This window comes from Salvelinus namaycush, chromosome 26 (genome assembly GCF_016432855.1).
Source record: "Salvelinus namaycush isolate Seneca chromosome 26, SaNama_1.0, whole genome shotgun sequence".
Taxonomy (NCBI): Eukaryota; Metazoa; Chordata; class Actinopteri; order Salmoniformes; family Salmonidae; genus Salvelinus; species Salvelinus namaycush.
In genome coordinates, this window is record NC_052332.1 from 15,372,446 (window position 1) to 15,397,096 (window position 24,651).

The 24,651-nt window shown below is 44.8% G+C and overlaps 1 protein-coding gene across 1 annotated transcript in view; it reads left to right on the forward strand.

Moving 5' to 3' along the window:
• Nucleotides 1-259: 259 nt before the first annotated feature.
• Nucleotides 260-24,651, forward strand: part of LOC120021892 (protein Niban 2-like) — a 57,192-nt gene continuing 32,800 nt past the window's right edge. Inside the window, exons 1-4 of the mRNA XM_038965731.1 lie at nucleotides 260-268; nucleotides 691-819; nucleotides 1,029-1,134; nucleotides 1,534-1,701. Coding sequence (XP_038821659.1) covers nucleotides 260-268; nucleotides 691-819; nucleotides 1,029-1,134; nucleotides 1,534-1,701 — 412 coding nt within the window. The remainder of the gene's footprint in view (nucleotides 269-690; nucleotides 820-1,028; nucleotides 1,135-1,533; nucleotides 1,702-24,651) is intronic.

Consider the following 24,651-nt stretch of genomic DNA (forward strand, 5'->3'; position numbering starts at 1 on the left):
TCCTCACTATCCTCCTCTGAGTCTCAAGGTTTTATCTCTGAGTGCAAGGCCGTGTGTGTTTAAACTCGACAGTCAAAAGCGATGGACACAGATAGGAAACACTTACTATAGCCATCTCCACTTCAGTGCTTGGGGAGTTCTGTGTTAGTCTCCGCCATCGAGTCACTGGAGGGAAAGTGGAGCAGAATTCACACATGAACAAACGGGGATGGTGCTAAGAATGTTGTTTCCCTCGTCTCTTCTCCTCACTACCTGAGTGATGCCCCGGGTAGTCGCACACACCGAAACACACAATTTTATTTACACTCCCAAAAATATTTCTGAAGAACACACAGGCACCACATTTTACAGAGCACTGCCAGTCAGCACCTTCTAAGCACACAACCTCTCTTCTCCAGCTTCTCTCCATCCCCTTATTTCTGGCCTTCCTCTGCTGGCATTAAGCTGTTTGAGTTCCAGTATTTGATCTACAACAGGAAATGTAAAAACGAAGTGTGGTTGTGTAAACACTATCCGAAACTTATGTGCTCTCACTTTAGCCCTCCGGTCTCAATCGCCTCCAGCGTGTAAAATAGAATTAGGCCTGACATTACTGTATGGATGAGTCTCAAATAGCACCCTATTCCCTATATAGTGTACTGCTTTTGACCTATAGCCCTATCGCTAACTGTGTCTGTTGTGTTGTGGTAGAATCCTCTAGAAGACCACTCTATCTTCTCTGGGGGTCTGTTCCAGTACCTGGAGGGGAACAAGAAATGGAGAAACCGCTTTGTCTTCGTGGCCGACACATACGACGTTAGCTTCTACGAGAACAAAGTGGTGAGGGCAGTCGGAAAAACTGAAACTATATATATTTTCTTCCTTGTTTTACGTTTACCTTCATAACCAAACTTCAATGTCAGCTAGTCTGAATCATTTGGGTCACAACTTTAGCTGTGGGCTGATGGTTCTGAACGGCTTGTACTTTTTCATTTTTTTTTCACCCTCTCCTTGAAACTACCCCCTTCTCACTCCGTGCTCTCTGATAGGCTCACGAGAGGGGCTTGCACCCTAAAGGAACCATCAACTGTGCCGGATACAAAGCTCTGACCTCCATGGAAGAGTACCTGGATCTGGTCAACACCAGCCTGCCAGGTGAGAGAGACGATTTGGTAACGGCCGCTGATTGTGTATAATAAATGGCCGATCATGAGAAACACTGTTGGATTGTCGTTGAACCAGGACTTCATCCAATGTGAGATCAAGTACTAAAGTCCTCAGTGGCTCGCTGGGCCGTATTCATTAGGGGCTCTATTCAATCTGGTTTGCTAAAGCGTTACGTTTCCCTAAATGCGTTCTCGGCTAATGCGGGGACATTGCCTTTGAATTTCAATCGCGCTGTAACTCTGAACTTCCGTGATACCGATTTTGAATAGAGCCCTAGGGCACACTGTAGCAAAAGTTTAGCAATCAGTCCGTTTTCTTCCATTTAGTGATAAGTGAATACAACCCTGATGAAGAAGCTATGAACACTATAAATGTGTGTTTTTTCAGGTGTAAAGGCTAAGGTGGGCAGCGGTCCGTTTGTCAAGGGTGCCACCCAGTTTCCCCTGATCCTGTGGCACCCGTACGCCCGCCACCACTACTTCTGTGTGCTGACAGAGAAGGAGCAGACGAAGTGGCACGCTGTGCTCCAGGACTGTGTCAGGCACAGCAACAATGGTGAGGAGCTGTGTGAACACATGACACAGTTAACACACACAGTGTACACACACACACACACAGCCATTTGGTGGTTCTGGATGACAGGAAGGGGATGACAGGTAGGGAACAACACAGAGACTCTCCCTCAGCTCCACCCTGGCCAATTATTGCTCTTCTGCCTTACTGCCATTGTTCACAACACAGACCAGGGTGTGTGTGTGTCGCTATGTGAACGTTTGCATACCATCTCAATGAGCTGGTCTATCAGTGAGAGTGAAATGCAGCCAGGCAGGAATGTTTTTTTTAAGTTATGACTTGGTTATGATAGTCTGGAGTGGTGTTCCTCTACTCCGAGTCCTGGAGGGCATGTGAGTGGCAGGGTGTGGCCTAATTCTTTATTACCCCAATTCAATAAATGTAAGTAAGCCTTGTCCAATCCAGAACCAGCCATAGTGCAGGAACCTATGGCTGGTTCTGGAACATATCTTATTTTTTTCTCTAGCTCGATGCATCTACAAGTAAACCGCCCAGACAGGAGGCTCCATTAACCAATCAACCATTTGATCTGTACTGGCACACACCAGATGAATACAGCCTGGTGTGGTGAGTGTAGGGTGCTACACAGTAAACATTGGTGTTGGATGAGGTGAAACTCCCCTCCCCACAATGACAGTAGTAAATGTGGAGTGTGTTTGTGTATTCCCCTACCTTGCGGAGCATATAAAGAGACTTTTATATATTTTTTTATTATTTCATTAGGATCCCCAATTAGCTGCTGCAGGGAACAAAATACAACAAATGTAATACATAATATACATCACAGAATACAATGAAATGCATAATACTATACAGAATATATAAAAGAGGGCTGTCAAACAATTAAAATAATTGCGATGAATATGGTGCTAAGTAACTTATTTTTATGGACAAATCTTTATGTATTGAGTTATAAGCATGTTTTTAATGGCATATTCACCATAAACAACAAGCAAACAAGCAATACAAAAGTCCTGTGCGTTACTAATGCACACAGTAGGGCTACTCCCTCATACATTTTCTTGAAATTCACACACACACACACACACACACACACACACAGTTAAAGTTTCAGCCATTCCAAATGATTGTTCTACCAATTACTAATTGGAGGGTTGGCTATAAGAAAAAAAATAACTGGCTCTATGGATACAAAGAACAAAGGGCATAAACATGTCCAACAATGTCATGAATTCCACACAAGCCTATGACCATAGACTTCAGTCATTCTCATTTCTTTTCACTGAGCCAGTTGCTAAGACAAACAAGCCTGTTGTCATTTTCAAATAATGAAGCTGCTCTTTTCTTCTGTATGATATGCTCAGAGAGTGAAAACAACCTCTCAGGCAGGCGTTGCCAGGTAGATTTGTGCAATGCAGGCCAGCCTGGTGTGTGTTCCCCTGCATGCTGTGACCACCAGTGTAGTGGACAGTCCTCCATGTTGATGCTGGGCTTTGTAACGCTCCACACATTTTCTCAATGGACTCCTCCTCTTCATCAGACTCAGAAGAACTCAACAAGAGGGCGGCTTTCTTCTTTGGTGGCTCTGACAGGTTGCTTTATCAGGTTGCTGTGCAGGCCTCTTTCTTCAGCAAGTTGCTAACCAAAGCCCACACCTCACCCCTCTCAGGTCTGGGAAAGCACTTCAGGTCCTTAAGGATTGGCTACTTTTTTTTCCAATTTTTGCCTAAAATGACATACCCAAATCTAACTGCCTGTAGCTCAGGCCCTGAAGCACGGATATGCATATTCTTGTTACCATTTGAAAGGAAACACTTTGAAGTTTGTGGAAATGTGAAAGGAATGTAGGAGAATATAACACATTATATCTGGTAAAAGATGATACAAAGATTTTTTTTTTTACTATGTTTGAAATGCAAGAGAGGCCATAATGTATCATTCCAGCCCAGGTACAATTTAGATTTTGGCCACTAGACGGCAGTAGTGTATGTGCAAAGTTAGACTGATCCAATGAACCATTGCATTTGTTGTATCAAGACTGCCCAAATGTGCCTAATTTGTTTATTAATAACTTCATGTTCTAAACTGTGCACTCCCCTCAAACAATAGCATGGTATTCAGTAATAGCTTCTGTAAATTGGACAGTGCAGTTAGATTAACAAGAATTTAAGCTTTCTGCCAATATCAGATATGTCTATGTCCTGGGAAATGTTCTTGTTACTTACAACCTCATGCTGATCGCATTAGCCTACATTAGCTCAACCGTCCCGCAGGGGACCCACTAATCCTGAAGTTTTAATTAAACCTTGGGTCGAATGCTGTGGCGATCGTCAGCCATGTGAGGTTGGTGTTTTCCTTTGGTTTCTCCAGGTCTATAAGATGAGAGATGGTCGCCTCACTTTGAGTTCTTAGGAAACTATGCAGTTTTTATTTTTATGTATTATTTCTTACATTGCTACCCCAGGAAATCTTAAGTCTTATTACATACAGCCGGGAAGAACTATTGGATATAAGAGCAACATCAACTTGCCAACATTACGACCAGGAATACAACTTTCCCAAAGCGGATCCTCTGTTCAGACCACCACCCAGGACAATGGATTTAATCCCAGTAGCCGACCCACAACAACGATGCCGCAGACGGAGCGGCTACTTGGTCAGGCTCCGTAGACGTGCACATCACCCACCGCTCCCAAGTATACTACTAGCCAATGTCCAGTCTCTTGACAACAAGGTAGATGAAATTCGAGCAAGGGTTGCCTTCCAGAGAGACATCAGAGATAGTAACATTCTCTGTTTCATGGAAACATGGCTCTCTCGGGATATTTTGTCGGAATTGGTTCAGCCACCGGGCTTCTCCATGCATCGCGCTGACCGAGATAAACACCTCTCTGGGAAGAGGAAGGGCGGGGGTGTATGCTTTGACTAACAACTCATGGTGTAATCATAACAACGTACAGGAACTCAAGTCCTTCTGCTCATCCAACCTAGAATTCCTTACAATCAAATGTCGGCCATTTTACCTACCAAGAGAATTCTCGTCAGTTGTGTACAATCCCCCTCAAGCAGACACCAGTACGGCCCTCAAGGAACTTCACTGGACTCTATGTAAACTGGAAACCATATATCCTGAGGCTGCATTTATTGTAGCTGGGGATTTTACCAAAGCAAATTTGAGAACAAGGCTACCTACATTCTATCAGCATATTGATTGCACCATGCGCAGGGGTAATACTCTCGACCACTGCTACTCTAACTTCCGCGATGCATACAAAGCCCTCTCGCCTTCCCTTCGGCAAATCCGACCACGATGCCATCTTGCTCCTACCGTCTTATAGGCAGCTGGTGTGACCAATCGGAAGCCACGCTTCATTGTTTTGATCACGAGGACTGGAATATGTTCCGGCCAGCCTCAGAACATCGACCTATACGCTGACTCTGAATGAGTTTATAAAGAAGTGCTTTGGAGATGTTGTACCCACTGTGACTAAAACCTACCCTAACCAGAAACCGTGGATGGATGGCGGCATTCGTGCAAAACTGAAAGCGCGAACCACCGCATTTAATCATGAAAAGAGGCCTGGAAATATGGCTGAATATAAACAGTGTAGTTATTCCCTCCAAGGCAATCAAACAAGCAAAATGCCGGTACAGGGACAAGATGGAGTTGCATTTCAACGGCTCAGACATAAGGCGTATGTGGCAGGATCTACAGGAAATAATGGACAACAAAAAGAACCAGCCACGTCAGACACCGACATCACTCTTCCAGACAAACTAAACACCTTTGCCCGCTTTGAGGATAATACAGTGCCACCGTCGCGGCTCGCTAACAAGGACTGCGCACCCCCCCCACCTCATCAGTGGCTGACGTGAATAAAACATTTAAATGTGTCAACCCTCGCAAGGCTGCTGGCCCAGATAGCATCTCAAACCACGTCCTCAGAGCATGCGCAGACCAGCTGGCTGGTGTGTTTACGGACATATTCAATCGCTCCCTATCCAAGTCTGTTGTCCCCACATGGTTCAAGATGGCTACCATTGTTCCTGTACCCAAGAAGGCAAAGACAACTGAACTAAATGACTACCGCCCTGTAACACTCACTTCTGTTATCATGAAGTGCTTTTGAGAGGCTAGTCAAGGATCATGTCACCTCCACCTTACCGGCCACCCTAGACCCACTTCAGTTTGCATACCGCCTCAACAGGTCCACAGATGACGCAATCACCATCACATTGCACACTGCCTTATCCCATCTGGACAAGAGGAATAACTATGTAAGAATGCTGTTCATTGACTACAGCTCAGCATTCAACCACATAGTGCTCATCAAGCTGGAGGCCCTGGGTCTCAACCCCGCCCTGTGCAATTGGGTCCTGAACTTTCTGACAGGCCACCCCCAGGTGGTGAAGGTAGGAAACATCTCTACTTCGCTGACCCTCAACACTGGGGCCCCACAAGAGTGTGTGCTCAGCCCCTTGCTGTACTCCCTGTTCACCCACGTCTGTGTGGCCATGCACGCCTCCAACTCAATCATCAAGTTTGCAGATGACACAACAGTAGTGGGCTTGATTACCAACAATGACAAGACAGCCTGCAGGGAGGAGGTGAGGGCACTCGGAGTGTGGTGTCAGGAAAACAACCTCACTCAACGTCAACAAAACAAAGGAGATGATTGTGGACTTCAGGAAACAGCAGAGGGAGCACCCCCCTATCCACATCGGTGGGACCGCAGTGGAGGAGGTGGAAAGTTTATAGTTTCCTCGGTGTACACATCCCAGACAAACTAAAATAGTTCATCCACACAGACAGTGTGGTGAAGAAGGCGCAACAGGGCCTCTTCAACCTCAGGAGGCTGACGAAATTTGTCTTGTCACCCAAAACCCTGACAAACTTTTACAGATGCTCAATCGAGAGCATCCTGTCGGGCTGTATCTCAGCCTGGTACGGCAACTGCACCGCCCTCAACTGCAAGGCTCTCCAGAGGGTGGTGTGGTCTGTCCAACACACCACCAAACAACTACCTGCCCTCCATGACACCTACAGCACCCGATGTCACAGGAAGGCCCAAAAGATCAAGGACAACAAACCCCAAACCACTGCCTGTTCACACCGCTACCATCCTGAAGGCGAGGCCAGTCCAGGTGCATCAAAGCAGGGACGGAGAGACACAAGCTGTTTTTCAATCTCAAGGCCATCAGACTCCTAAACAGCAGTCACTAACTCTGAGGCTGCTGCCTACATTGAAACCCAATCACTGGCCACTTTAATAAATGGATCACTAGTCACTTTAAACAATGTCTATTTAATAATGTTTACATATCTTACATTACTCAATTTGGAGGTGGAGGGTTCGTCATGGTCTGGGGCGGTGTGTCACACCATCGGACTGAGCTTGTTGCCTGCAATGACAATCTCAACGCTGTGCATTACAGGGAAGACATCCTCCCTCATGTGGTACCATTCCTGCAGGGTCATTCTGACATGACCCTCCAGCATGACAATGCCACCAGCCATACTGCCCGTTCTGGGTGTGATTTCCTGCAAGGCGGGAATGCAGTGTTCTTCCATGGCCAGCAAAGAGCCCGGATCTCAATCCCATTGAGCACATCTGGGACCTGTTGGATCGAAGGCTGAGGGCTAGGACCATTTCCCCCCCAGAAATGTCCGGGAACTTGCAGGTGCCTTGGTGGAGGAGTGTGGTAACATCTCACAGCAAGAACTGGCAAATCTGGTGCAGTCCACGAGGAGGAAATGCACTGCAGTACTTAATGCAGCTGGTGGCCACACCAGATACTGACTGTTACTTTTGATTTTGACCCCCCCCCCTTTGTTCAGGGACACATTATTCCATTTCTGTTAGTCACATGTCTGTGGAACTTGTTCAGATTATGTCTGTTAAATCTTGTTATGTTCATATAAATATTTACACATGTTAAGTTTGCTGAAAATAAACAGAGTTGACAGTGAGAGGACTTCTTTTTTTTTTTTTTTGCTGAGTTTATGTACATATTCTCATTCACCCCTTTTTTAGATTTGTGTGTTGGGGAATTGTTAGATATTACTGCACTGTCGGAACTAGAAGCACAAGCATTTCGCTACACTCGCATTAACATCTGCTAACCATGTGTCCAATAAAATTTGTTTTGAACTTCAGCTTGAATCTTACCACATAGGCAGGTCATCAGAGCTTTCCATCACCTGAAGGAGATGGCACAAAGCAGGCAACACCACTGAGCAAGTTCAGTCAAGTACCTGCAGTGGAAGATCATTCAAAATCACTTCAGTCAATTATGAGAGACTTGTTATACTCAGACACACGCAGACAATTTACACACTCTCTCACACACACACTACTCTCTCACTCACACACTTGTATTATAACACACACACTCGTATTATAACACTAATGGTGTGATAGAGCAGATTACCTGCAGGGCCCAGTAGTGCCCACAGCTTCTGCAGTTTCTCCAGTTGAGCTGTGTTTGGCATGATGTTTTCTGTTGGGCCAGAGCATCTCTGTGGTTGTTTTCTGTGGACAAGCTTACCGTTTCCAGAGTGGAAATCCATCTTGTTTTGACATCTTGTGCAAGTGACTCCTTTTGGCCATTTGCAACTTGCTAATGTCCTAGCTCTGCACCTTTTTTGGTGGGCTGTGTTTTGAAATGGCCAACAATTTTTCAGCGTTTGGCTAGCAAGGGCATTGTCGAACCTGCTGTTCTGTAGGGACACTGATGGACCTTTTGAATACTGCGCAGGGCAGGTGTTCAAAAGGCAGATGTCTCTCAGCTGCGGTCATGGTCTGTGCAAAGTGTGGTAACTTTGTTTTCAATGTTCAACTGCTTTGCTACATCCATGACCTGCTCGGCGCGCGTTTCAGCATAGTGCATCTCTTCTGTGCGCGTGTGAATGCTGTTTTTCACTGATTTTTATGGTGCGCAGTAACCCCAGGGTAGTTGTGGTTACTCACTGAAGTCCAGTGCTATTGCTTGTGTTAGCTTGCTGCTCGTCGACTTGTCCATCGGTCTCCCGCGCTCACACTCTTCTAGCTTAGCCTGCCGAAGATGTCCTCCATTGGTACTTGTATTGCCAGCATCAACGGTGTGTTTCGCTTGTAAATGATAACGAGGACTCGATGCATTTCGGTGACGCAAATTACAGCGTTTTATCCAGAGCCACCTGGGAGGGATTAAAATTGAATTTGGCATATTAAAAGCCCCTTACATCATTCAGTCATACAAGTGGCTAGCCAGAAAAGTGGTTGTCAAACTAGCACATCAGCTGCATGGGCTTGAATTTGAACTATGGATGGTTCAGGGGATCAAACTAACAATGTGTTAATGGCGTCAAAAAAATGTTTACCTTTGACAGCCCTAATAAAAATGTATCTCGTCCCCGTCCTGCCGTAAGGTGTGTTCGTTTTATTTATTTTTTAATTATTTTTTATTGCTAGCTTGAGTGGCAGAGTTCCATGTAGTCATGGCTCTATTTAATACTGTGTGTTTCCCAGCCTCTGTTTTGGACCTGGGGACTGTGAAGAGACCTCTGGTTGCATGTCTTGTGTGGTACTCATGAGTGTCCGAACTGTGTGCCAGCTGTTTGACCAGTACCTTCGACACCTCACACAAAGACCAATAGTGACGCAGTTAATCTCTCAACTTCTGAGCTAGGAGAGATTGACATGCATGCCATTGAGATTCGTGCTCCGTGTACATCTAAGTGCAGTATGTGCTACTCTGTTCTGGAGCAACTGCAATTTGCCTACATCCTCCTTTGCTGCACATGACCACACAAGTCCAGGTGCAACAAGGGCCAGTAGGGCCTTGGTCAGGGAGGTGACCAGGAACCTGATGGTCACTCTGACAGAGCTCTAGAATTCCTCTGTGGAGGTAGGAGAACCTTCCAGAAGGACAACTATCTCTGCAGCACTCCACCAATCAGGCCTGTTATGGTAGAGTAGCCAGACGAAAGCCCGCTTGGAGTTTAACAAAAGGCACCTAAAGACTCTCAGACCATGAGAAACAAGATTCTCTGGTCTGACGAAACCTGATCGAGCATCTCTGGAGAGACCTGAAAATAGCTGTGCAGCAACGCTCCCCATCCAACCTGACAGAGCTTGAGAAGATCTGTAGAGAAGAATGGAGAAACGGCCCAAATACAGGTGTGCCAAGCTTGTGGTGTCATTCCCAAGAAGACTCGAGGCTGTAAGTACTTTGTTAAAGCACATTTAACAGCAATGAGTAAAGGGTCTGAATACTTATGTAAATTCGTTTTTCAGTAGATTTTTTATAAAATAGCAAAAATGTCTAAACTGGTTTTTACTTTGTCATTATGGGGTATTGTGTGTAGATTGAGGGGGGGGGGGGGGGGCAATTGTTTACAAATTTTAGAATACGGATGTGACGTAACAAAATGTGGTTAAAGTCAAGGGGTCTGAATACTTTCCAAAGGCACTGTATGTAACTCAATCTATGATAAGGCAGAGGATGTAAATCCGTAACATCTAGTTGTTTTTTTCAGCAATAGGTTATGATCAATGATATCAAAAGCTGCACTGAAGTCTTAGCAAAACAGCTCCCACAAGCCTCTTATCAATTTCTTTCAGCCAATCATCAGTCATTTGTGTAAGTACCGAGAATGTTGTGTCCTTCCCTATAACCTTGATGAAAGTCCTTTGCCAATTTGTTTAATGTAAAATAACATGTATTTTGTCTTAATTGAAGGTTTCTATGCATCGGTAACAGGCCGATTTATAGTCAGCTGTTTGAACTATTTAAAGGGTGCTTTGTTATTCTTGGGCAGTGGAATGACCATTGCCTTTCTCCAGGCCTGAGGGCATATACCGTCTTCTAGGCTTAAATTCAAGATGTTGGAAACAGGAGTTGCAATGTATTCCAGTACAGACCTCAGGAATTGACCATCCAGATTTTTTCACCTCTTCCACACCCAAATTGCCGAACTCAACTACAGTGCTTGCCTTTCATTATTTTGTCCGATATGCATGAATATGAAGACGAAGTTTGCTAATCTTGTCAACAAAAAAGCAATTTAAGTGGTTGGCAATATCAAAGGGTTTTCATTGCGATCTGCTCTTATGAAGGATGGAGCCGAGTTAGCTTTATAGCCTAGAATTTCATTTTAAGGTACTCCAGCGCTTTTTACAATCAGTTTTTATAATTTATCCTGTTCCACAGTGGTTTCCCCCAACAATCATTGAGGGGCTGCACGGTGCAGCGAGGAGCGCCGTGGGAGAAAGGGGGGTGACGAGAGCCTCCGTTGATTCGGTGCTCCGATGTTGTGGAAACCCAGCGGTGAGGTGTTCCCCTGTTTGGGACAGAGGACACATTCTGGCTGAAAGTGGACATAGAGGGAGTAGAGGGACTGATGTTGGCGAGCACTTGCCTGGCATCGGGGTCTCCAGGACCAGAGTGGGCTCCTGGGGTCAGATAATCCACTTCCAGCGGCGCAAATCTGTTTGCCAGGTGGAATGGATCCTCCAAGTCGCGGCTCGCTCGTGCCCTTTCGTGTAACCATCTCGGCCCAGTCTTTGTGGTGGAGTTGAACAAGCCACCTTCTCCGAGAAGTGGGACAGATCAACTTCGCCCAACTCTCCACCACCCTGGGTGAGATGTTCAGTGCAGAGCTATTTTTAGCCTGGGCTATAGCTACATTGGTGAACTCATCAATAAGGCTCTGATTCAGCTCATCGGATAGCCGGCAAAAGTCCTTCTGTAGCCACCCGATATCACGCGGTCACACCAATGGCACTTCCACTCTGTCCCGTTTTGGTTAGTGAACATGTCACAGCAGTAGCATTGGACAGTCAATGGCCATTGATATCCATTGGATCGCCATCGGTAGCGATCATGTTAAGCCACAGCTTAGCAGCACTAGCTTAAAATAAAAAAGTCAATTTAAGGCAGTGTGTTCCATGAAGTGCTAAAATAAGCTACAAAAAGACGTGCATCGGTCTTGCTTTGACAGTAGTTGTATTCTTACCATTGTTAAGTTTTTAAAAATTCTGGCATTCCATGGCAAAATAACTCTAGTCGGTTGATTGTCCTTTGTGACATCAGAATTACTGAGTGAGTTTGCCGTGATGAAGACGTAGAGCCTGAACAGGAATGTAGTCAATATGGGATGCCTACCAAATGGCACCCTATTCCCTACATAGTGCTCTCTATAGGCAATAGGGGTCCATTTGAGACAAAACCATGGAGACGTGAGAAATTGAATTACATGCTGACCACACCAGCCGCATTGCGAGCGTGAGCGTTGAATAAAGTGTACATTTATTTTTTGCAATCATTTCATACAAACGTCAATGAGTGTCTGCGTAATCAGGTGTTAAAATAGAACTTGGTTCTATTTTAGACACTTGACACGCTACAAGTCCTGTGTCTCCCATCTCCTCATTGGTCTTTATGAGCATATACCCACGTTTAAAATAATAAATAAATATAAATTATTTCACCTTTACTTGTTTTCAACTGGCCTACCTGGTTAAATAATCATTTACAACTGCGACCTGGCCAAGATAAAGCAAAGCAGTGCAACAAAAACAACAACAGTTACACATGGGATAAACAAACGTACAGTCAATAACACAAACAAAATATCTATATAGAGTAAGGAGGTAAGGCAATATAGGCCATAGTAGCAAGTAATTACAATTTAGCAAATTAACACGAGTGATAGATGTGCAAGTAATACTGGTGTGCAAAAAAAGTAAATTAAAAACAATATGGGGATGATGTAGGTAGTTGGATGGGCTATTTACAGATGGGCTGTGTACAGCTGCAGCGATCGGTAAGCTGCTCAGATAGCTGATGCTTAAAGTTAGTGAGGGAGATATGTCTACAACTTCAGCGATTTGTTCCAGTCATTGGCAGCAGAGAACTGGAAGGAAAGGCGGCCAAAGCAGGTATTGGCTTTGGGGATGACCAGTGAGATATACCTGCTGGAGCGTGTGCTACGGGAGAGTGTTGCTATGGTGACCAGTGAGCTGAGATAAGGCGGAACTTTACCTTGCAAAGACTTATAGATGACCTGGAGCCAGTGGGTTTGGTGACGAATATGTAGCGAGGGCCAGCCGACGAGAGCATACAGGTCTCAGTGGTGGGGGATATATAGGGCTTTGGTGACAAAATGGATGGCACTGTGATAGCAAACTGGATGCAGTCTGAGTAGAGTGTTTGAGGCTATTTTGTAAATGACATCGCCGAAGTTGAGGATCGGTAGGATAGTCAGTTTAACGAGGGTATGTTTGGCAGCGTGAGTGAAGGAGGCTTTGTTGCTTAATAGGAAGCCGATTTTAGATTAAATGTTTGACTGGAGATGCTTAATGAGTCTGGAAGGAGAGTTTACAGTCTAGCCAGACACCTAGAATATGTGGACAACTGACAACTACAAATACCGAAATCAGAACCGTCCAGAGTAGTGATGCTCGGAAACCGGATTGCACACCTGAGAAGGTACGGTGGAATTCGAAATGGTCAGTGATCTGTTTAACTTGGCTTTTGAAGACTTTTTAGAAAGGCAGGGTAGGATGGATATAGGTCTGTAACAGTTTGGGTCTAGAGTGTCACCCCTTTTGAAGAGGGGGGCTTTCCAATCTTTGGGAATCTCGGACGATACGAAAGAGGTTGAACAGACTAGTAATAGGGGTTGCAACAATGGCGGCAGATACTTTTAGAGAGGGTCCAGATTGTCTAGCCCAGCTGATTTGTATGGGTCCAGGTTTTGCAGCTCTTTTAGAACATCAGACATCTGGATTTGGGTGAAGGAGAAACTGGGGAGGCTTGGGCAAGTAGCTGCGGTGGGTGCAGAGCTGTTGGCCGGGATTGGGGTAGCCAGGAGGAAAGCATGGCCAGCCGTAGAGATTGCTTATTGAAATTCTCAATTTATCGAGGATTTATCAGTGGTGACAGTGTTTCTTAGCCTCAGTGCAGTGGGCAGCTGGGAGGAGATGCTCTTATTCTCCATGGACTTTAGTGTCCCAAAACTTTTTGGAGTTAGAGCTACAGGATGCAAATTTTTGTTTGAAAAAGCTAGCCTTTGCTTTCCTAAGTGACTGTGTGTATTGGTTCCTGACTTCCCTGAAAAGTTGCAGAGGATGTTTTTGTGCTGGTCGAGGGCGGTCAGGTCTGGAGTGAACCAAGGGCTATATCTGTTCTTAGTGTTACATTTTTTGAAAGGGGCATGCTTATTTATGATGGTGAGGAAATTACTTTTAAAGAACAACCAGACATCCTGTACTGACGGGATGAGGTCAATATCCTTCCAGGATACTCAGGCCAGGTCGATTAGAAAGGCCTGCTTGCTCAAGTGTTTTTTAGGGAGCGTTTGACAGTGATGAGGGGTGGTTGTTTGACCGCGGACCCGTAACGGATGCAGGCAATGAGGCAGTGATCAGAGATCCTGATTGAAAACAGCAGAGGTGTATTTGGAGGGCAAGTTGGTCAGGATAATGAGGGTGCCCATGTTTACGGATTTAGGGATTAGGAACCCACCTGGTGAGATTGAGGGCATCTATCTTAAATTGTAGGACGGCCTGGGTGTTAAGCATATCCCAGTTTAGGTCACCTAATAGAACGAACTCTGACGATAGATGGGGGGCAATCAATTCACATATGGTGTCCAGGGCACAGCTGGGAGCTGAGGGTTTAATTTTTTTAAATTAGAAGCTCGAACTGTTTGGGCATAGACCTGGAATGTATGACAGCCTGCAAAGTTCTATCTCTGCAGTAGATTGCAACTACTCCCCCTTTGGCAGTTCTATCTTGACGGAAAATGTTGTATTTGGGGATACATTTCAGAATTGTTGATGGCCTTCCTGGCTTCAAACACAGCAAGGACATCAGGGTTGGTGGAGTGTGCTAAAGCAGTGAGTAAAACAAACTTAGGGAGGAGGCTTCTGATGTTAACATGCATGAAACCAAGGCTTTTACGGTTACAGAAGTCAACAAATGAGTACCTGGGGACACACAGGGCCTGGGTTAACCTCTACATCACCTGAGGAACAGAGGAGTAGGATGAGGGTACAGCTAAAGGCTATCAGAACTGGTCGTCTAGTGCGTTGGGAACAAAGAATTAAAGGAGCCGATTTCTGGGCGTGGTAGGATAGATTCAGTGCGTAATATACAGACGGGTAGGGTGCAGGTACAGTGGAGGTAAACCTAGGCATTGACTGACGATAAGAGGTTGCATCTAGAGGCACTAGTTATGCTAGGTGAGGTCACCGTGTGTGTGGGTGGGACAAAATAGCTATTTAAGGCATATTGAGTGGTACTAGGGGCGCCGCAGTAAAATAAAACAATGATAACTACCCTAAACAACAGTATACAAGGCATATTGACATTAGAGACCAAGCGAGGCATAAAGCAATCACAGGTGTTGATTGGGAGAGCTAGCTAAGACCACAACGGGTAAGACAACAGCTAATCAGCTAAGACAACAGGTAAAATGGCGATGAATGGGCAGAGAGGGTCAGTTAACTACACACAGGGCCTGAGTTTGAGGCTGGGGACCGACAGATGAACAAAATGGAGTACCGTGATTAATGAACAGTCCAGCAGGCATCAGCTATGTAGCCAAGTGATCATAGGGTTCAGTGAACAGCAATAGATGATAGATGAAACGGGGAAGCCGTAATGTAGTTGTTACTACCCTAGCTGGGAGATGCGCCTGGCTCGAGGCTAACTGGTGCTAGCTCTGGGACAAGGGTGTTACCGACGTGCCCTCAACCGGACATCAGACGGAATTACGTCGGCAGACCAGTCGTGATGGATCGGCGGGGCTCCGTGTCGACAAAGGGTCCAGGCCAAATTAGCAAAAGCGGTATTGTAGCTGGAGTAATTTTGTTTGCTAGCCGGGAGATGCGCCTGGCTCGAGGCTAACTGGTGCTAGCTTCGGGACAAGGGCGTTAGCCACTATAGCCACTTTGGTGCGTCCTGTGGAAAGGTCCAGAGCTTACGGCAGGAATCCGGTGACGTAGTTTCTTCTAGTCGTGTTAGTGAAGAGTCCGGGAGGCATCAGCTGTGTAGCCGAGTGATCATAGGGTCCACTGAGCAGGCCGGGAGATCGGCCTGGCTCAAGGCTAGCTTCGGGGCGTGGGAGATTTGAACGATGAACTGAGGTCCAGACTCCAGTCCAGTTGGTGGCAGTAATGCACCTTTAAAGTTGGTTGCCAACCACCATATGAAGTCCGAAGAAGACTGAACACTGAGATTACTCCGACAATTAATCCACAGATAAAAAGGGGAAAGCTAGTTAGTTAGTTTCTAGTAGAGGACCTTGTGCATTTCAGGTAAAATAACAGCAATGTTTATCCCAGGACAAATTAGCTCGCAACAGCAAGCTAGCTAGCTAAATGTTTGTGAATGTTTTCTTGTTTTGACCTTTCTCCAAATTAATATATTTGGTTGAGTTTGTTTTGATATTTCAACTTGTGTGTCCTGATTTGCGTCTGGTGAGGATAGACAAACTCAACATACGCACGCACGGGGCTGGTTTGGTCACTTTCACAGAAAGGTGAAACAATAACAGTGATTATTAATTGCGTGAAGTAGAGCACGCCGATGAAATCACATGAACAGACATGTTTGGTTCCACAGGTGGCCGAAGCAGCTAAACAATAACATGGTGATCACTGCACTGTTATCATCAACTGATGGTCCTCAGATTTTACCTCAGCACCTTCTCATAATACCCTTTTTAAATAAACACACTCTTGAGTCTGGACCATTAACAACCCACGCCCTGGGAGGATCTGACCCGTGTTTACTTGGGATCAAAGCGCACACACACACACACACACACACACACACACACACACAATGGTTCTGACAATGTTTGTGTCCATTTTAGACTAACTCCTTTGAAGAGGTCTTCTCATATTTATTCCGCTGATTTGATGTAAAGCATTCTCTAAGTTGGTTCTATTAGAGCCATGCAGTGTATCGTTACCAGAAGTACAAGCACATTTCTCTCTCAGACCCATCATTTGCCTATTTATAGTCTATTTATGAGTAACACGTACACACCACATTGGGTGGGCTTAACACACCCAGCTGCACATTGACTAGTGTCTTCAACTTTCTTTACAAACATGAAAAAGCCCCAGAATCTTCACCCCTCTCTGGAGCCAAGCAGAGCCATTGTACAGCCCCTACCTGTCCAGGCCTGCTAGCCCTCCAGTCACTCCTCTAAAGACACAACATTCCTGCTGTGAGCTTCCTTCCACTGCAGTGAAGGAGCAGTGACAGTGCTCATTAGCAGTTTAACTGTCTTCTCTTCTGCTCATGGCTGTTAAGAACGCTGAGCTGGAAATAGTTACAACTGATAGTAATTGAATGGAAGGGGAAATGCTGGGATGGTGTGTTTAAAAAAATAAAAATAAAATAAAATATATTGGCCTATTCGATTTGTCCTCAGCCCCTTTCTCTTGGGTCTGTAGTGTACTAGGTGAGGTTTCACTCCTCTTATAGGCCCTCCGTGTTTAGATGGGGTGTGTCTGTTTCTATGCATCCGTGCATGTGAGTAAATATAACACATTTAGGACAGTACTCATGTACGTTACTAGAAGGGCAACATAACATGAGTCATGTGCATGTTGTCATGCATGTCATTTCCTGCAGGTGTGCTCAACTGTATTTGAGAAGTAGTCGTTAGAGGAATTGTGTTGGTCAGAATTCTCGTTTAGTATTTCACTCTTTCTTTCTAGGACTGTATGGTTCAGTGTATAGTGCCTCTTGTTACTTAGAATATCACTAAAGATAAGTTGCAGGGAGCATAATACTGCGCTCAAAGAACTGCTTTGAATAGTGGTTCAGTGCTAACCAGAGCATTTACACAGTGAAGATGCTGCAAGGCGATATAGTCTGACCAGTACAGAAACACCATTCAGTCTTCCCTCATAAGTCTCTAACCACAGATGCAAACACATTGTGTGGCTTGCTGCATATTCTGGGCTCGCAGGGGAATTGGTTATCATAAAGTGCAGTCCAATAAAAGTGATTTGCATCACATTCAGAGGATGGATTGTTTGCTGGGGTAGGACTGACTTCTAAGGCTTCATCTGAAATGGCACCCTATTCCCTTATTTATAGTGCTCTGCTTTTTCAAAAGTAGTGCACTATATAGGGAATAGGGTGCCATGGTGTGAATTTGAAGAAAATGGCTGAGTTCTCTCTTTTTCCCTTTCGTAGTGTTAGAGTAGTCACAGGCAGTTGTCACTGTGGGCAAAAATGGCTTTGTTGCTGTTCTTGACTGTTATACCTGGTGTCCATGACAACCACTTGTTCCTGTGGCTTCACCTGTGGCAGGTGATGGTATTATCACTTGATGACATCTTCATTACCCATACACCTAAAGGTTTAGAAAAGTACACTACATGACCTAAAGTATGTGGACACCTGCTCGTCAAACATCTCATTCCAAAATCATGAGCATTAATATGGAGTTGGTCGCCCCTTTGCTGCTCGCCGCCATTGGACACTGGAGCAGTGGAAACGATTTCTCTGGAGTGATGAATCACACTTCACCATCTGGCAATCCGACGGACAAATCTGGGTTTGGGGGATGCCAGAAGATTGCTACCTGCATAGTACCAACTAAAGTTTTTTTTTTTTGTGGTTTGGGTTAGGCCCCTTAGTTCCAGTGAAGGGAAATCTTAACACTACAGTATACATTCAAGACAAATCTGTGCTTCCAACTTTGTGGCATCAGTTTAGGGAAGACCCTTTCCTGTTTAAGCATGACAATACCCCTGTGTACAAAGCGAGGTCCATACAGAAATGGTTTGTCGAGATCGGTGTGAAAGAACTTGCCTGGCCTGCACACAGCCCTTACCTGAACCCCATCAAACACCTTTGGGATAAATTGGAACGCCAACTGAGAGCCGGGCCTAATCGCCCAACATCAGTGCTCGACCTCGCTAATGCTCTTGTGGTTGAATGGAAGCAAGTCCACGCAGCAATGTTGAAAAGCCTTCCCTGAAGAATGGAGGCTGTTATAGCAGCAAAGAGAGGACCAACTCTATATTAATGCCCATGACTGAGCTTGAGAGGATCATGGGCATTAATCGTCTACACACAATACCCCCTATTAACAAAGCAAATGTATTAAAAATAAACACATTTACTTAAGTATTCATAAGTATTTATTCAGGACTCTGTAAATCACTGCCAAAAGGTGCTTCAGTCTCGAGTCTTCTTGGGTATGACGCTACAAGCTTGGCACATCTGCATTTTGGGAGTTTCTCCCATTCTTCTCTGCAGATCCTCTCAAGCTCTGTCGGGGTGGATGGAGAGCGTTGCTGCACAGCTATTTTCAGGTCTCTCCGGAGATGTTCAATCGGGTTCCAGTCCGGGCTCTGGCTGGGACACTCAAGGACATTCAGAGACTTGTCCCGAAGACTCTCCTGCATTGTCTTGGCTGTGGTTCACCTTCCAAGGTTCCTGAGCATTCTGGAGCAGGTTTTCATCAAGTATTTCTCTGTACTTTTGCTTTCCCTCGATCCTGACTAGTCTGCCAGTACCTGCCACTGAAAAACATCCCAACAGCATGATGCTGCCACCAACCTGCTTTACCTTAGGGATGGTGCCAGGTTTCCTCCAGATGTGCAGCTTGGCATTCAGGCCAAAAAGTTTAATCTTGGTTTCATCAGACCAGAGAATCTTGTTTCTCATGGTCTGAGTCCTTTTTAGGTGCCTTTTTGGCGAACTTCAAGCGAGCTGTCGTGCCTTTTTATGGAGTGGCTTCCGTCTGGCCTCTCTATCATAAAGGCCTGCTTGGTGGAGTGCTGCTTAGATGGTTGTCCTTCTGGAAGGTTCTCCCATCTCCACAGAGGAACTCTGGAGCTCTGTCAGTGACCATCAGGTTCCTGGTCACCTCCCTAAACAAGCCCCCCCCCCCCCCCACCCCCCAGATTGCTCAGTTTGGCCGGCTCAAGCTAGAGTTTCTTGGTGGTTCCAAACTTCTTCCATTTAACTTCACTAGGGTAGGGGGCAGCATTTGCAATTTTGGATGAAAAGCGTGCCCAAATTAAACTGCCTGCTACTCAGGCCCAGAAGATAGGATATGCATATAATTAGTAGATTTGGATAGAAAACACTAAAGTAGTGTGTAAGCATTTGGATTACTGGACAAAACGCGCAAACAAAAAGGAGGTTTTTGGTCATAAAGAGGGACATTATCGAACAAAACAAACATTTATTGTCTAACATGGAGACCTGGGAGTGCCACCAGATGAAGATCATCAAAGGTAAGTGATTCATTTTAATGCTATTTCTGACTTTTGTGACACTCTCCTTGGCTGGAAAATGGCTGTATGGGTTTCTGTGGCTAGGTGCAGACCTAACATAATCGCATGGTGTGCTTTCGCAGTAAAGCCTTTTTTGAAATCGGACACAGCGGTTGCATTAAGGAGAAGTTGTATGTTTAACACTTGTATCGTTTATGATGAGTATTTCTGTAATTTGATGTGGCTCTCTGCACTTTCACCGGATGTTTGTTTGAGACAATGCATTTCTGACCATAACGTGCCAATGTAAACAGATGTTTGGATATAAATATGAACTTTATCGAACAAAACATACATGTATTGTGTAACATGAAGTCCTATGAGTGCCATCTGAATACAATTTAAGTGATTCATTTTAATGCTATTTCTGACTTTTGTGACACTCTTTGGCTGGAAAAATGGCTGTATGGTTTTCTGTGACTAGGTGCTGACCTAACATAAGAGCATGGTGTACGAATGATGGAGGCCACTGTTCTTGGACCTTCAATCTGCAGAAATGTTTTGGTACCTTTCCCCGTTTCTGTGCCTCGACACAATCCTGTCTAGGAGCTCTACGGACATTTCCTTTGACCTAACTGCTTGGTTTTTGATCTGATTGCACTGTCAGCTGTGGGACCTTATATAGACAGGTGTGTGTGTGCCTTTCCAAATCATGTCCAATCAATTGAATTTACCGAAGGTGGACTCCACTCAAGTTGTAGAAACATCTCAGGGATGATCAATGGAAACAGGATGCACTTGAGCTCAATTTCGAGACTCATAGCAAAGGGTCTGAATACTGCTAGCTTTGACATCAGTTTTTTTATTTGTAATACATTTGCAAAAATGTATAACCTGTTTTCGCGTTGTCATTTAAAGGGTATTGGGTGTAGATTGAGGGGGATTTTTTTGTTGAAATAAGCCTGTAACGTAACAAAATGTGGAAAAAGGGAAGGTCTGAATACTTTCCGACTGCACTAATACACATGCATTGATACATACATTTATACAACCGTTCAAAAGTTTGGGGTCGCTTAGAAATGTCAGTTTTTTAAAAAGAAAAGCAAAAAATGTTGTCCATTAAAATAGATCAGAAATACAGTGTAGACATTGTTAATGTTGTAAATGACTATTGTAGCTGGAAACGGCAGATTGTTTTAATGGAATATCTGCATAGGTGTACAGAGGCCCATTGGCAGTTTCATAAAATAGTATCCACAAAACACCAGTCTCCACGTCAACAGTGAAGAGGTGACTCAGGGATGCTGGCCTTCTAGGCAGTTACTCTGTCCAGTGTCTGTTTTGCCCATCTTAATATTAGATTTTTATTGGCCAGTCTGAGAGATGGCTTTTCTTTGCATTTCTGTTGCCTCTTCGCTGTTGACGTTGAGACTGGTGTTTTGCGGGTACTATTTAATGAAGCTGCCAGTTGAGGACTTGTGAGGCGTCTGTTTCTCAAACTAGACACTCTAATATACTTGTCCTCTTGCTCAGTTGTGCACCGGGGCCTCCCACTCCTTTTTCTATTCTGGTTAAAGCCAGTTTGAGCTGTTCTGTGAAGGGAGTTGTACACAGCATTGTACGAGATTCAGTTTCATGGCAATTTCTCGCAAGGAATATCCTTCATTTCTCAGAACAAGAATAGACTGACGAGTTTCAGAAGAAAGTTCTTTGTTTCTGGACATTTTGCTCCTATAATCAAACCCACAAATACTGACGCTCCAGATACTCAACTAGTCTAAAGAAAGCCAGTTTTATTGATTCTTTAATCAGAACAACAGTTTTCAGCTGTGCTAACATAATTGCAAAAGGGTTTTCTAATGATCAATTAGCCTTTTAAAATGATGAACTTGGATTAGCTAACACAACGTGCCATTGGGAACACAGGAGTGATGGTTGCTGATAATGGGCCTCTGTACGCCTATGTAGATATTCCATTAAAAATCAGCTGTTTCCAGCTACAATAGTCATTTACAACATTAACAATGTCTACACTGTATTTCTGATCAATGTGATGTTATTTTAATGGACAAAAAATTTGCTTTTCTTTCAAAAAACAAAATTTCTAAGTGACCCCAAACTTTTGAACGGTGTGTATATCGATGTGTTATTTTTTTCATCACTAACACATACACACAGTACCCCACTGACTCCCCCATGAATTGCTGTTTCAGCGTTGTCTCAATGAAGAGTTCGGTGTTCGACAAGCAACATGCCCACAGTTACGAGCCCGGCTTGATTGAGCGACAGGTACAGGATCAATATCCCCCTTCATATCATGGATAAAGCCTGAGCTGGAATGTGACGCTAGCTGACACTGGCTAACTTGATAAAATCCTGAAAATATCTAGTGTTGTAGTATAGCCCTCCTGGCCTGATCACCACACCACCACTTCAACCTTGAGCAGACTGAGTGGGCCATATTTCTGCCATGGATGGGGTCTGTTTACAATTGTGCATACACACAGAGAGAGAGACAGGCTGGATGTGAAGGCCTGGGAACTGGGATCTGGCTGTGGTAGGACTCGGGAGTCACGCCAACCACAGTAGTGCAGAGAGGGAGACGGAAATGCCTCAAATAAAGAGACATTGGTAAATGCTACCACATGTTCTATTTTTACAAAACACACACTTTCTCATGTCTGCTGCTACTCAGGATGCAATCTGTTCCCTTATCTTGGTATAAGTAAAGGTATCCAACAAGCCTTTTTGTGAATTAAACATTATTCCCTTTTCCAGGGTATTGCCTCCAAGCACTAAGATATGCTTCCCATGTGTGGGAGTTCATTTGTGTTGATATACTTAGTGGCCAGTTTAATAGGTACACCACCCTGTTCACGAAAAATGAGGTCCGGTTAGGTCCTTTTTATACCGATTGAACAACGTTTCCACGCCCTGAAGAATTTGGGCTGTTCTGGAGGCAAAGGGGGGTATATAAATGTCCTCTCATTGTCAACTGCGTTTATTTTCCGCAAACTTAACGTGTAAATATTTGTATGAACATAAGATTCAACAACTGACACATAAACTGAACAAGTTCCACAGACATGTGACTAACAAATGGAATTATGTGTCCCTGAACAAAGCGGGGGGTCAAAATCAAAAGTTAGTCAGTATCTGGTGTGGCCACCAGCTGCATTAAGTACTGCAGTGCATCTCCTTATCGACTGCACCAGATTTGCCAGTTCTTGCTGTGAGATGTTACCCCACTCTTCCACCAAGGCACCTGCAAGTTCCCGGATATTTCTGGGGAATATGGCCCTAGCCCTCACCCTCCGATCCAACAGGTCCCAGATGTGCTCAATGGGATTGAGATCCGGGCTCTTCGTTGGCCATGGCAGAACACTGACATTCCTGTCTTGCAGGAAATCACATGCAGAACGAGCAGTATGGCTGGTGGCATTGTCATGCTGGAGGGTCATGTCAGGATGAACCTGCAGGAAGGGTACCACATGAGGGAGGAGGATATCTTCCCTGTAACACACAGCGTTGAGATTGCCTGCAATGACAACAAGCTCAGTCCGATGATGCTGTGACACACTGCCCCAGAACTTGACGGACCCTCCAAATCGATCCCGCTCCAAAGTACAGGCCTCAGTGTAACACTCATTCCTTCGACAATAAACGCAAATCTGGCCATCACCAAGGTGAGACAAAACCGCGACTCGTCAGTGAAGAGCACTTTTTGCCAGTCCTGTCTGGTCCACCGACGGTGGGGTTGTGCCCATAGGTGACGTTGTTGCTGGTGATGTCTGGTGAGGACCTGCCTTACAACAAGCCTACAAGCCCTCCAGTCCAGCCTCTCTCTCTCAGCCTATTGCGGACAGTCTGAGCACTGATGGAGGGATTCTGCGTTCCTGGTGTAACTCAGAAGTTGTTGTTGCCATACTGTACCTGTCCCGCAGGTGTGATGTTTGCATGTACCGATCCTATGCAGGTGTTACACGTGGTCTGCCACTATGAGGACGATCAGCTGTCTGTCCTGTCTCCCTGTAGTGCTGTCTTAGGCGTCTCACAGTATGGACATTGCAATTTATTGCCCTGGCAGTCCTCATTCCTCCTTGCAGCATGCCTAAGGCACGTTCACGCAGATGAGCAGGGACCCTGGGCATCTTTCTTTTGGTGTTTTTCAGTGTCAGTAGAAAGGCCTCTTTAGTGTCCTAAATTTTCATAACTGTGACCTTAATTGCCTACCGTCTGTAAGTTGTCAGTGTCTTAAAGACAGTTCCACAGGTGCATGTTCATTAATTGTTTGTGGTTCATTGAACAAGCATGGGAAACGGTGTTTAAACCCTTTACAATGAAGATTTGTGACAGAGTCCTGAAAAAGATGTCTCTTTTTTTGCTGAGTTTACAATGCTTTTAGTTTTAGAGTTTACATGTAGTTTAGTAAAAGTTCACACCGAAATAACAGAGATTGTTATTTTTATGAAGGGCAATCCTGTTTTAAAAGGGGTCCCTCTTTGTCCCTGGTGACACATTTTTCTTGCTGTGTGACGCTCCACTCCCTATGTAGTGTACTACTTTTGAGTGCACCATATCAAATCAAATTTCAAATCAAATTTATTTATATAGCCCTTCGTACATCAGCTAATATCTTGAAGTGCTGTACAGAAACCCAGCCTAAAACCCCAAACAGCAAGCAATGCAGGTGTAGAAGCACGGTGGCTAGGAAAAACTTCCTAGA